At 38.6% G+C, this 15,471-nt stretch overlaps 1 protein-coding gene across 7 annotated transcripts in view; it reads left to right on the plus strand.

The window, feature by feature from the left end:
- The first annotated feature begins 13,936 nt into the window (after positions 1-13,936).
- Positions 13,937-15,471, plus strand: part of pde8b (phosphodiesterase 8B) — a 38,799-nt gene continuing 37,264 nt past the window's right edge. For all 7 annotated transcript variants that reach the window (XM_054611871.1, XM_054611874.1, XM_054611873.1 and 4 more), the window contains exon 1: positions 13,937-14,260. In XM_054611871.1, the coding sequence (XP_054467846.1) occupies positions 13,937-14,260 (324 nt within the window). The remainder of the gene's footprint in view (positions 14,261-15,471) is intronic.

Below are 15,471 nucleotides of genomic sequence, written 5' to 3' on the forward strand. Positions count from 1 at the left end.
AAAGACGACTTCCTGCTTTCCGACCTAGTGTCCTTGTTTATGATTTTATCATTCCTTATTCCTGCGTTGTAGTCTAGTAGCTTTGGCGCTTTGCTACACCTGTAACACCACTGACCTGAAAGGTGCATTTATACATTCAGACTTCTCCTTTTGAACGCTAATTAAAACTATTTCCTGTGATGTGCGTAATGAGTTTTATTTGGCTCGTGGGTGACTTTGAAAGAGATGCAGGCTTTTAATTCAGCCCTGAGAGGTCCGGTTGAACAGCAGAAGCCTTTAGTACTGGTGATGAAGTGTCATCGGGCTCCGTCATATCAGATATTCTGTCCTTTCTGGTATTTATGTACATTATTGTTTAGTGGAGCGGACATAATATCCACTTTAGCAAATTAGTTCTCTCAAAATATTCTCTCACCATCAGGGGGAGGAAGTATCTGATCATCTGCATGATCAGCAGCTCTTTGGACAAAAATGGTCTCCATATAGCATGAGTGCCACTTATGATGTTCATCCTCAATGAGGCAGCTTTCCTTTTTTTACACAAGTGTATTTATTTCAGCATAATTTCTCTGACAACAGTGGACTCTTTGAAACATTTGAGCAAATTCATTTAAAAATAAGACAAACTGTGTTATCAGAGGGACATTTATGATGCAGCGCTGTTGCATAGAAACATGCTTAAACATGTTCTAAGTGACATTTCTTCTTGATTTATCCCCTCAGTAAACATTGTAAACATGAGTTTATGGTCTCAATCTCTAGTTTCAAGTCTTCTTCAATACAGCATGATGTTCATTTAGTAAATGATGCTCCATTTAGAGTCAAACAGACCATAAAGCAGGGTATGCTTTAGGGGCGGGGCTACACACTGATTGGCAGGTGGTGTTTGGGATTCATCGTTTGGGGATCATTAATGTCAGAGAAAAAGTTTGTTCCAATCCATCTTCTAGATATTTCACTGGATGTCAAGTGAAAACGTTGACCTGCTAGGATCACCAAAGTCGTTAGGATTCATCCTCTGGGGATCATGCACGTCTGAACAAAGTTTTGTGTTAATCCATTAAAAAGTTATTGAAATATTTCAGTCTTGACCAAAGTGGTGGACCAAACAGACAGAGAAAGAAAAACAAACCATAACATATATTGATTTATCAGTTATAGCAACTGGAAATCTCTCACCTTGACCCACCTCCACCTCTCAACGTTACATGTAACACTAACCTGTTTTAATAAAAGGTCGGTCAGAAAGCCTGGAGCTTTGTGCTGCTGACGTGTCCTCCATCAGACACTTGGAGAGACTGAATCCTAATAAATACATTTGAACAAACAACAAAAAACCTAAATGGATAACTTTTCAGAAGATGATACTTTTCTGTCAAAAACTTTATTAAAAATTGAAACAACAGATAGCAGCGACTCACACATGCCAATATGAAACACAGTCACTGACAAACAGCCCTCACATTCAGCAGAAAGTTCACGTCTCTCTTAAAAAAAATCTGCCGTTTCCATATTTCTTTAGTATAGTAAGAAAATTGCATTTCTTATCACGCGATAGCCGACCCTCCCTCTCCTTATTGAGCGTCTCCTGTCGATACATCTCGGTGCTCAGACTAATAGCAGAGGTGTGAGAGGAGGAACGACAGCAGAAACGTCCGGGTCTGATGTACCGTTGCTGATGACGGGTGCAGAGAGAGGCCTGCTGTTCTGGAGGATCAGAAATAAGGTTATTTGATCTTTGTTCAGGATTTGAGGGGGGGGGAGTCATACATCACACGTCACATGATAACTATAAAATAAGAAGAAATCAAGTGTATGCATAATAAAAACACCTTATTTATGCAATCCATGGGATGTAAATCAAACTAATGAATGTGATTTTACTCACATTATTTACTTTATTAAAGTATACATATCATTTTGAAAACATTCACACACTCAGTTTAATCAAAAAAAATGCATCCACTCCTCCACTTGTAGTTATGGATTTGTCGTTTTATCCATTTAAAAGCATCATTTGAAGCCTCATTGACCTCAATGGTGTAAAAATATCAGATCAGCACTAAAAAACACTCATATGCTAGAGATGTTACAATATCAGATTTCAACTACATGCTTTTATCATATGTGAATTATTTACATTATATCAATATTTCATTTTGTATGTATCACGGTTATTGTCTGTACCTGTAAAATACACGTCAGCAGGATTAATTCTGTTGGTTTGCAACATTTGAATGAAACCAATCAGAGGATTAAAAGTGAAAATGTTTAAATGTGTTTACTAACTCTGAGTCTTCTGGTTTTAATACACATAAAGTGTTATAGTATTCGTTTTGTCGCTGCTCTTTGAATTCAGCCTGATGTAAGTTCATAAGAATGCATTACAGTTATTGTTTTGTTTTGTTTGTCATGTGTTTCTTTTGTTGCAAAATGGCTACAACTGCTTTTTGTTGTGCGTTCTTGTGTTGCATAAAAAAAAAGATTAATGAATCCTTGAATCCTTTTAAAAGTATGCGATTTGGAACGCAGGTAAAGTTTTAGACTTTGTGTGAGGATGAAGATATCTTCACTTTTCTCTTTTCTTGAAAATCCAAAATCCCTCTTATATAACTATTGATGACACACACACACACACACACACACACACACACACACACACACACACACACACACACACACACACACACACAGACCACAATACACACTGTGAGTATTGTGAGTAATACCAAATAAAACAGCACATATACACCAAAAATAATCTTGACAGAGTTAATCAATGTATTTGATAAAAACAATCAATCATGGTGAAAATACTAAAGTTAATATTGCAAATAAGAGAGTGCAAATTATTGTACAATGAAGGTTACATTAAGAAATAATCTTTTTCTCAAAACTAACAGCAGGAAATGTGAATATAACGATTATTTCTCCTTCGCTTCACAAATCCAGAACATGAAAACTGATCTTAATGCACACGCAGGAGAAAAGTCTGTGACAGCCTGCTCACCTCAGACCTCATCTGTGTGTGTGTGTGTGTGTGTGTGTGTGTGTGTGTGTGTGTGTGTGTGTGTGTGTGTGTGTGTGTGTGTGTGTGTGTGTGTGTGTGTGTGTGTGTGTGTGTGTGTGCACATGAATATATACGGACAAACAGATCAAGTGTGAAATCCTCCTTGGTGCATCAAAGTGTAACATAAGCAGTCCGTACCGTGTTTGTGTGTGTGTGTGTGTGTGTGTGTGTGTGTGTGTGTGTGTGTGTGTGTGTGTGTGTGTGTGTGTGTGTGTGTGTGTGTGTGTGTGTGTGTGTGTAAGAAGGATTCAGTGGAGCCATGCATAATTCAGATTTGGGGAAACAAAGGCCGTCTTATGTCATAACAGGGTTTAAGCTACACATTCTTGCAAGTTGAGCAGAAGAGACTGAAATCCATCTTCCTGGTAAACAGGATGAGAGCTCATTCATCTTCAGCTTTTATGTGTCGTCCAAGAAAAGTCTTTTTTACACATTTATACATCTGATATGAAGACGCAACAGCTTATACTCAGCATTCAATTTATCCATTTTTATAGGATATTGAATTGGCTTTAACTCAGAAAATATAGCTTTTTATCTGTTTGTTTAAATTGCATCCAGCTGTCTCCTTTTTTAATTAACATTGTTGCATGATAATGGAATGATTTAAAAAGAAATATATATATAAATGTATTATTTATCTCATGTTTCTCTTCACTTTTTCATCAAGACAATCTTCATTTTTGTCCCTTTGATGTGTTTTCTCACTTGCTTCCTTTCTTCTTCACCGTTTCCCATCAGAGTACAGAGGAAGAAAAACGACAGACAAGTTAATAAAATACAAAAAGAAATGTGAAAGGAGCTGATCAAATCTTATCTACTGTACTTCTCATGCCCTCTGCTGGCCAGCTGAGGAGCATGCAAAATAAAAACATCCTTTTTTTTTTAATGTAGCTCATTTACATATACACTTACACATACATACTCTTCTGATTTAAAAAGTCTCTTCTGCCATTAAAATCAATTGTTTATGTTTGGAAATGTTTAAATCAAAACTTGGAGGTTACAGGATTGAGCTAAATGCTAATGTCAGCATGCTAAAATTCTGATGATAAGTAGGGAAAAGGCCTGATGTTCCCTGTATTTACTTTCATAGTAATTAGCATGCTAACTTTTTGCTAATTAGCACTAAAAAAGACAAAGTGAAGCTGGGGCTGCTGGGAATGTAGTTTTAATCAGCCATAAACCAAAGTATTGGACATGTTTACGTTTTGACCTGATAACGGCGCTAAGATAAAAGGTCAGAAGGTCATCAAAGTTATGCTAACTCATCCTGAGGGGAACATGAATGTCTGAGAAAAATAACATTTCATGATTATAAAAACAAAAGTTCTTCAAGTATTTTCCTGTTTCTACAACCTCAGCGAATATTGATCATTAAATAAAAAAACTAGTGGTTTTGTTATGGTGAAAGTATAACAACCCCCCCCTTATCTCCTGTGGATATGACCCGGTCAGCCAACATCCGTGTTTCTCAGAATTGTCTGAACTGGGTCAAAACGTGGACACATTAGGACATGAAACATCTCAGTCATGCTCCAGAGAAGCTCTTTGTTTACAATGACAATGTTGACAAAGTTTAGAAAAAGAAGCTGCAGAGCAATATATTCATAGCAACCCCCCCCCCCCCCCAGGCCCTCCACCCATCGTTGTCATTCATGAATTATGGGAATATTCCTTGAATAGGCTTCACTGTTGATTAAACTCAACAAGAAGCTCAGGGACTAAACGATGCACTGAGTGCAACATGAGGTCATAATGTTTTCTGCTGCAATCAGGAATACATATATATATATTTTTTTTTTTTCCTATATTTTCATTTCATTTAACACACATCTCTGCACCCTGGATAGTGATATTGTTCATAAAAAACAATGCAAGTAAAGTTAATCTTAAAATGCATGCTTACAATGCTTATCTTAAATTTGAAAAATATCAATTTCCTCAAGGTAAAAATACTCCACTATAGTACAAGTCCTGTATTCTAAATTCCATATAAGTAAAAGTCTTATCATGAAAAGTGCACTTAAAGTATGAAAAGTAAAAATACTGCTCCTGCAGAATAGCAATAACATGTGAGCAGCCTTTTAAAGTCAGAAATGGAGATAATTTAAACTGCTTTATTTTAAACTAATCACTAAAATACATCATATTTTAAAAGTTTTTATGTTTTGTATACATGTGAAATCTTAAATGTAGAATCTGCAAAGAAATTATAGTTATTGAAATAATGTAGTAGTTTAATAAGTACAATATATTTCCTCTGAAATGTAGTGAAGCTTATATGTAAGTAGTATAAATTGGAAATACTAAAGTAAAGTATCATTAACTCAAATTCTTGCTTTACTTCAATACAGTAGCCTACAGTCAATGTAGGCTACTTATCTAGTTACTTCCCTCCACTAACTACTTTGCAGAAAGTAGTTAGTTTTACAAACTTTACAAAGTTTTTTATTTGCATCAATATATGATGATTTTGTAAAATATGATTAAATTAAACTACCCATCAGTATATAAACTTGTTAAAATAATCTCCATCTTAAGCTGCTACAACATTAAAATCAGTGGTGGAAGTAATTAAATTAAATCTCATTACTGTAAAAAAAGACGGTTATTTTAATAATCAGTTATTTTTCTTATATTCTAGTTATGTATTTTTTATCCTAATGTTATATGATGAAGAATAAAGTCATTATAGGGTTAATTAAAAAGATGCATTACTGAGCAGTGATTCTGCTCCACCCGGCGGAGCAAGCTAGGTGACCCAAATCAAACACACCCATCCAATGTTGACCCACGTGACCAACAGGTGCATGCTGGGTTGCCTCCAGTGAGGCCTTTCTGCTGGGAGAGGACTGGTTGTACTGGGACAGAGGGACTGGTTGTAATGGGACAGAGGACTGGTTGTACTGGGACAGGGGGACTGGTTGTACTGGGACAGAGGGACTGGTTGTACTGGGACAGATGACTGGTTGTAATGGGACAGGGGGACTGGTTGTACTGGGACAGAGGACTGGTTGTACTGGGACAGAGGACTGGTTGTACTGGGACAGAGGGACTGGTTGTACTGGGACAGATGACTGGTTGTAATGGGACAGGGGGACTGGTTGTACTGGGACAGAGGACTGGTTGTACTGGGACAGAGGGACTGGTTGTACTGGGACAGAGGACTGGTTGTACTGGGACAGAGGGACTGGTTGTACTGGGACAGAGGGACTGGTTGTACTGGGACAGAGGGACAGACAGGGTTGTACTGGGACAGAGGGACTGGTTGTACTGGTTGTACTGGGACAGAGGGACTGGTTGTACTGGGACAGAGGACGTGTTGTACTGGGACAGGGGGACTGGTTGTACTGGGACAGAGGACTGGTTGTACTGGGACAGAGGGACTGGTTGTACTGGGACAGAGGACTGGTACTGGGACAGAGGGACTGGTTGTACTGGGACAGAGGACTGGTTGTACTGGGACAGGGGGACTGGTTGTACTGGGACAGAGGACTGGTTGTACTGGGACAGAGGGACTGGTTGTACTGGGACAGAGGACTGGTTGTACTGGGACAGAGGGACTGGTTGTACTGGGACAGAGGGACTGGTTGTACTGGGACAGAGGGACTGGTGTTGTACTGGGACAGAGGGACTGGTTGTACTGGGACAGAGGGACTGGTTGTACTGGGACAGAGGGACTGGTTGTACTGGGACAGAGGGACTGGTTGTACTGGGACAGAGGACTGGTTGTACTGGGACAGAGGGACTGGTTGTACTGGGACAGGGACAGGGGGACTGGTTGTACTGGGACAGAGGGACTGGTTGTACTGGGACAGAGGGACTGGTTATACTGGGACAGAGGACTGGTTGTACTGGGACAGAGGACTGGTTGTACTAGGACAGAGGGACTGGTTATACTGGGACAGAGGGACTGGTGGTACTGGGACAGAGGACTGGTTGTACTGGGACAGAGGGACTGGTTGTACTGGGACAGAGGGACTGGTTATACTGGGACAGAGGACTGGTTGTACTGGGACAGAGGGACTGGTTGTACTTTGCTGATAAATACTTGGATTCAGTACTTCTCCTTGTATTTAAGATTTTTTTAATACTTCTTTTACTTCTTTTTTAACCTTTTAAAGTAACAGTAGGCTATTGTGAATATCTTCCCAACCCTGAATAAAATGTCAATATTGATAATAATAATTAAATAGATAAGTTGGTTGTAATAGTGCAGTTTGCTGATAAAGTAGTACTACTTGGATGCAGTACTTTTACCTGTATTAAGTATTTTTCATACTTTTACTTTTTTTTAACCTTTTAAAGTAACAGTAGGCTATTGCTATAATCTTCCCAACCTAAATTAAAATGTCAATATTAATAATAATAATCAGATTATAGATAAGCAGGTTGAAACAAAGCAGTTTGCTGATAAAGTAGTACTACTTGGATTCAGTACTTCTCCTTGTATTTAAGATTTTTTTAATACTTTTACTTTTTTTAACCTTTTAAAGTAACAGTAGGCTATTGTGAATATCTTCCCAACCTGAATAAAATGTCAATATTAATAATAATAATTAATTATAGATAAGTTGGTTGTAATAGTGCAGTTTGCTGATAAAGTAGTACTACTTGGATGCAGTACTTTTACCTGTATTAAGTATTTTTCATACTTTTACTCTTTTTTAAACCCTTTAAAGTAACAGTATATAATCTTCCCAACCTTAATTAAAATGTCAATATTAATAATAATAATTAGATTATAGATAAGCAGGTTGTAATAAAGCAGTTTGCTGATAAGGTAGTACTACTTGGATGCAGTACTTTTACCTGTATTAAGTATTTTTCATACTTTTACTCTTTTTTAAACCCTTTAAAGTAACAGTAGGCTATATAATCTTCCCAACCTTTAATTAAAATGTCAATATTAATAATAATACTTAGATTATACATAAATTGGTTGTAATAGTGCAGTTTGCTGATAAGGTAGTACTACTTGGATGCAGTACTTTTACCTGTATTTCTCATACTTTTACTCTTTTTTAAGCCCTTTAAAGTAACAGTATATAATCTTCCCAACCTTAATTAAATGTCAATATTAATAATAATAATAATCAGATTATAGATAAGCAGGTTGTAAAGGATCAGTTACTTTTAACATATAAATAAATAAACCCTGCATAGGCTACTTCCTCGTCCTGGTGCGTCCCCGGACCGAGAGGACACTAGGGCTGCACGGACACCGAGTCCGAGCCCTGCAGCCTGGACCCGGGGAGGCTGAGAGGTTCAGAGGCCGACGGCTGACCGAACCACCGCTCGGATGTCCAAATTAAATTAAATTAATAATTATTATCTAAGATTTCTTTTTTTTTTTTTTTTTTTTTTTTTTTTTTTTACTGAAGGACAAAACTTTGTGTGTTTAAGACATGAGCGCACTGTCTCCAGAGGAAAGGGCTTTATTCCCCAATGGACCAAAGAAGGTAGGAGCGCAGTTAACACTACTTAGATCTTCTTTTTATTTAATAGTTTATGTTCATAATACACAACCAAACCACTGAAGTACCTCTACTCTAACTTGTTGATCATTAACGAGCCAACAAAAATGCATTTTAACATTTTCAATTACAGAAAAGTGGAGCATTAGTGCAAGAAAAGCATCATATTTTAGAGTTCTTATTGCATTTTCTATGAATGCACAAACTCTAAAACTCTATATAACTCTAGAAAAAACCTATTTAAAGTTGTTTGTGTAAGCAGGTCTGTGTGCTGTTAACACTTGGAGGCATAACGTGCAAAACTCTCATTATTAAGGATAATTAATGTAGTTTGTTTGTGTATTTATGGCTGTTTATTGTGTGTATAGTCGCTTGCAGGTCTTTGTATTTGCTGGTTAGTGTCATCTGGATGTTGGAGCTTAAAGTAAAGACACAGCTGTGGTGGTGACATGTATGAGGGGATGTATCTAAACCAGTGCAGGGTACTGGTTTTGGTGAGGTGGTGGTCATGTGTGAGGCCGGCCACCAGGGGGCCGTCTGCAGACTCAACAGGAGATCATTTAACAGTGCTGAGTACAATAAAGGAGATTTATTGCACACTCAAATACTTATTGCCACACATACAGTAGTTTATACTTAAAGTGATATTTAGATCCTTTACTTAAGGAGAAGTAGCAGTAAACTCCAGTGTTAGTAGAATCCCTGCATTGATAATGTATAAGTAGAGAAGTACCACTAGCTAAATGTACTTGAAGTATCAAAAGGAAAAGTACTCGCTTCAAAAAAACAGTCCCTGTTAATATTGCACTTTAATATACTTTATTATTGGATTATCCCTTTAGTGTTGTAGCTTGTTTGTATTTTACTTTCTGTTGTATTAATCTGTAACAGTGACTCATTTTTATAACCAAGCCATATGTTCTGCATGTGAAATCTTAATTTGTAAAGTGATTAGTTTCTATAGATGTGATAGCATAATAATATTTCCATTTGAAGTGTAGTGCAGTAGAAGTATAAAGTAGCAGAAACTGGAGATACTCTAGTAGTGAAGGTTGTACTTATATATACATTGTCCTCTTTCACTTTGTCATAGAAAGTTTTGGGACAACTTTTCCAGCTCTTACTTTTAACAGGAAAGTTAATAAATAAACTCAGAATCTTTCTATATTTATGTGCAGCATGTGGATTCAAGCCAGGCTCGCTAATACATAAAGTATTAAAGTACTGTTAACTGTTACAGTTGACCTTTTTCAGGGTCGAACACATCGTATAATATAACTTTGTACAGTTAAATATATATAATCCTGACAGATGAACTGTTCAGTGTTCCCATTTTTAGTGGCTCTCCAAAGTTAGATATCATTCAAGCGCTTATACATTGTAACTACATTTATTCAGAGATTTTAAGTAATTTATTAATGTTTATTGATAGAATTTGTGTTGACGATGTGAAAAAGAAACAGATTAATATTTGAACTGCCAATTTGACGGCTAATTAGAAAGTGAGAAAACCACAGTGGTGGAATAAGTATTCAGGTGTATTACTTAAGTAAAAGTATATACTACAGAGTAAAAGTACCCGTTTACAAGTTAAAATCCTGCATTTAAAATAAAGTAAAAGTATAACAGTATCAGCATCAAAATATACTTAAAGTACCAAAAGTAAAAGTACTCATTGTGCATAATGGCACTTTAATGTTGCTGCTCTTAATTCTGGAGCTAATTTTGATTATTTCATACACTTCTGGGTACTTTGACCTAAAATAATACATCATAATATGTTTGTTGATTTATATTTTGTATTTAGAATCAGAATCTGAAAAGTAACTAAATGTTGTGAAGTGAAAAGTACAATATTTGCCTCTAAAATGTAGTGAAATGGAAATACTCCTACAAGTACCTCAGTATTTTAATAATAACATTCCTCCAATGGAAACCTAAACAATTTACTAACATTCATGCATATTTAATGGAGAATTAGACAACTTAATTAAACCTGCATTAACAGATTTTTCAGCGACACCAAATAAAAGCTTTTAACACAACACTGCCTTTTAAGTTGCCTGATGAATGTGAGTCCAATACTCTCTCTCTTTTAGCTCCGTTTTTGGTCTCCACCATCCCCTGAGAAGAATATCTGACTCTTTAGCAGTTAAATGCCCCATTTTGTTCACCAGCTGGTCTCTAACTGTGTCTGTCTGCTGTTTGGTGCTGAGCAGGAAGTGAACATTTGGCTTAAGTGATAGCAGTGAGAACAAAACAGTAAAGTTGTGGGCTGTAAAAAAACAAAACCAGGAGCTGAAAGATGCTAAAACGCGCCGTAAAGCTGTGTAGAAATGCAGAGTCAAGTGTTAATGCTGTCATGTGATCCATTGTTCTTAAAAACATATTGATTATAGTTACTTTTAACGGGTGAAGACAAATGTTGGAGCAGAACGTTCACCGGTAATCATGGCAACCACAGACTGAGACCTGGCCATGCCATTGGCTGAGGCCAGGTCGATTTTGAAAAAAGATCTTATTGCGATTATTTTGACTGATATTGCAATTGCGATATGATCTGCGATATTAAGGGAATAATAATTTTTACGTCATTATTCTCATTTTTATTGAAAAACATATTATAGTGATTTTGGTTGGTTTTCTTGGGGGATCTGTACCAAAAAAAGATGTTTTCTTAAAGGGCCGATCACTCCGAGTCGCGTCCCTAGAAACATGTTGCCAGCCAAACAATTGTTTCCCTGCTGTGCGTTTTTAAGGCTGTTACTAGACATTTTAGTTAAACATTTTCAACTTTTCAGCGCAAGGTGTGGAGTTGCACCATTTGTTGATGTCACACTTGATCGTGGCAGCCAATCAAATCAAGCAAGAGGCGGGCTTTAATACTTTGCCACTGACTTCCTGTTTTGATGCCAGTAGATTTGGTTGGAACGGGTATTGATATCAGCAATTATTTTATTTTTCCTTCTGATTTAAAAGAACAGCTACAGCAGTGTTTGCTTGGAAAAAATGTTTTCCTGTTAATTACATTAATTTACCGTGGTGTTTTTGAAGCGACCCGACCTGTTGCGACACATCTCGGTGTAGAATACGATGTTAAGGCCTCTGCAGCACAACAACATTTATATTTAAAATGGTATTTTGACAAACATTTTTCTTAAATAAATATTGCGCCCCCTGGGATTTGAAAATTGCAGTAGACCATATTGTGATTTGATAACATTTTGATTAATTGTGCAGCGCTACCATTGTTAAACACACATCACAAGCCTGTTTACCTGTTGGAGGTTCTTTAAAGTCGATTAGTGCAATAATTAATAACTAGACCCTCACTGTTGCCCGTGTGCATGAATGATGCATTGATTAAACCAGAATAAGGACCTTCAGCTTCACTCACTAGACCAAAAACTGAACAAGATCCTGATTTCTGCTTAATTAAATACTGGTCTCAGTCTGGCTCCTCCACAGTCCCAACCTGGCAATCTAAACACTGTTAATCTGCCGTTTTCGAAGAAGAGATAATTGCTTGTTTGTCTGACCAAATGTCAAAACCCTAAATTATTAAATGTAATATGGAAAAGAAGATCAGACAATCCTCTCATTTTCAGAACCTGGAACCAGCTTTCAACAGCTAGTTTGTTCTTTTTTTGTTATTTTTCAAGTATCGTTTTCTTATTTTATTGTATTGTAATTAGGGTTACTGTGCAGTGTCAGTGTCCACTTTGTTTGTGTTTACAATCTGTAACTATGTCCATAAAGCTCATTGAGGGCTCATCATTGGATGAATAACAGTCAAACGTAAAGTTACTACAAGGAACTTTCATTTAGTGTTGATTTTGGCGGTCCCTGTGGACAAAACTGGTAGTGTTTCTGAGCACCAGACTCTCTGCTGGATCTGGGTCTGTCCACGGTGGACTGGTGTCTGCTGGATCTGGGTCTGTCCACGGTGGACTGGTCTCTGCTGGATCTGGGTCTGTCCACGGTGGACTGGTCTCTGCTGGATCTGGGTCTGTCCACGGTGGACTGGTCTCTGCTGGATCTGGTCTCTGGTGGACTGGTCTCTGCTGGAGTCTGAGCTGAAGGAGTTTCTGGTGAACCTTCATGATTTCATCTGGTTTCTCCAGAATCCGACCCGGTGGCTCCGATGACGAGCTTTAAGAATAACTTTATAGAAACAGACGATCTTCTCTCTGATGGTCTCGTTTACTGATGGAGGTCTATAGAGGATCAGGACTAAACTGAGACTGGTTCAGAACCAGATAGAAGTTCCTCACACTAACTTCAAATAAATAAACTATTGCCATTTAAAATTACAACAAGCTCCACAATTTAAAGTAAAAGTCATAGAACTGAAACAAACTGTTTATTAATCCCCAACCTGATTATCGATTAATAGTTTAAGTCAAGTTTCTTTTTCATAAATGACGGTTAGCGGAATATATTTGGGTTTTTGGACAAACTAGCAATAACTCTGGGTTTGGGAAATGGGGAATTCTGGTAAAACAAGATTTATATGGTGAAATCAATATAAGACTAATACTTTGCCCTGGTGGGATCTGCTCTATTGTTTTTACATTTCTATATTTTTTTTATAATTTATGTGTGGTGAAAGGTCAGATGTCAAAGTCATTTAGTCATCTGCTGCAGAATTTTGGCAAAAACAAGGAATCTAACAAGGAATCTTTTTCAAGGAATCCAAATACGCTGGAAGAGAAAACGGGAAGTGGTTTTTCCAACAAGCCACCACTTCTTCTCTCAGCATCATAACTCATCATAGAGAGGCTCTAAACGACCCCTGGCCTCTGGGGAGACAAGAGCGTCATGATGGAGAGAAAGGAGTGGTATAATGTTATAGTGATGTAGAGAGAGAGGGGGGGAGAGAGAGAGAGAGAGAGAGAGAGGGATGGACTGTGGCCAATGATCTGCAGGCAGAATAACTAAAGTAAGAGACACAGAGCAGATTTCATGAACCAGAGAGACTCTCAGGCCGAGGATGAAGAGGAGGAGATGAAGAGGAGGAGATGAAGAGGAGCCAGGTGCTTCAGTCCGTTTAGGTTTATTTCTTTTTATTTATTGATCCGGGTTATTTCTATAACAGGTTTGGTCCTGATTATGATGACATCCAACATCCTGCAGTAGAGGAGGGCTGCGTGGATTTTAAAACCATCCCCATCCCCAACACCTCCTCCTCTCCTCCTCCTCCTCCTCCTCCTTCATGCAAACGGAGGTGTGTGCACGGAGGAGAGAGAGAGAGAGAGAGAGAGAGAGAGAGAGAGAGAGAGAGAGAGAGAGATCCGAGCCCTGCAGCCTGTGCGCAGGCAGCGGCGGTACCCGAGTGTCGGTGTGCGTTACCGGGGGATCTGACTCCAGAAGGCGCCGCGGAGGCATGGGCTGCGCTCCCAGCATCCACGTCTCCCAGAGCGGCGTGATCTACTGCCGGGACTCGGATGAATCCAACTCCCCGCACCAGACCACCACCATCTCCCAGGGCACCGCGGCCACCCTGCACGGGCTCTTCATCAAGACCGACGCGGCCGAGAGCATCCCCTCCGTCCTCGCCTACCAGAGCCGACAATCGCGCAATAACTCGTTCCGAGGCGGCCGGGAGAACAACAGCAGCAGCGGAGGTGGAGGTGGAGGTGGAGGTGGAGGTGGAGGTGGGCACGTCCGCATCGAGGCCGAGACGCAGACCAGCCACACCACAGTCAAGGTATATGGGTGTAGTACAGAGGGGTGGTGGTGGTGGTGGTGCTCATCCACAGCATCAGCACCTGGAGGAGAGAGTGCAGGGATCACCCTGTGGGGTTGTTTGTTTGTCTGTCAGGAGGAGATGGAGGAGGCCTACGCCTTTTATTTACAACCCTGTGTGAGGACTTGAGTTCATTCTCCCTGCAGACAGACATTACATTACATGTCATTTATGGTAAAATAAGATTTATATGGTGAAATCAATATAAGACTAATACTTTGCCCTGGTGGGATCTGCTCTATTGTTTTTACATTTCTATATTTTTTTATAATGTATGTGTGGTGAAAGGTCAGATGTCAAAGTCATTTAGTCATCTGCTGCAACAAGGTTTTATCCAAAGCGACTTACAGTCAGTAGTATATTACATATCATTCACCCATTCACACACTGATGACAGGCTACCATGCAAGGTGCCACCATCAGACTCTAACTAACATTCATGCAACATCCAGTCCACACCACCGTCAAGGTATACAGGTGTAGTACAGAGGGGTGGTGGGTGGGGATGCTGGCTCATTCACAGCATCAGCACCTGGAGGAGTGAGTGCAGGGATTGTTTGTTTGTTTGTTTGTCAGGAGGAGATGGAGGAGGCCTACGCCTTTTATTTACAACCCTGTGAGGACTTGAGTTCATTCTCCCTGCAGACAGACATTACATTACATTACAGTCATTCTGCAGCAGATGACTAAATGACTTCTGACCTTTCACCACACATAAATTATAAAAAAATATAGAAATGTAAAAACAATAGAGCAGATCCCACCAGGGCAAAGTATTAGTCTTATATTGATTTCACCATATAAATCTTGTTTTACCAGAATTCCCCATTTCCCAAACCCAGAGTTATTGCTAGTTTGTCCAAAAACCCAAATATATTCCGCTAACCGTCATTTATGAAAAAGAAACTTGACTTAAACTATTAATCGATAATCAGGTTGGGGATTAATAAACAGTTTGTTTCAGTTCTATGACTTTTACTTTAAATTGTGGAGCTTGTTATAATTTTAAATGGCAATAGTTTATTTATTTGAAGTTAGTGTGAGGAACTTCTATCTGGTCCTGAACCAGTCTCAGTTTAGTCCTGATCCTCTATAGACCTCCATCAGTAAACGAGACCATCAGAGAGAAGATCGTCTGTTTCTATTACATTACAGTCATTTAGCAGACGCTT

This window comes from Anoplopoma fimbria, chromosome 14 (assembly GCF_027596085.1).
Source record: "Anoplopoma fimbria isolate UVic2021 breed Golden Eagle Sablefish chromosome 14, Afim_UVic_2022, whole genome shotgun sequence".
NCBI classification, from domain to species: domain Eukaryota; kingdom Metazoa; phylum Chordata; class Actinopteri; order Perciformes; family Anoplopomatidae; genus Anoplopoma; species Anoplopoma fimbria.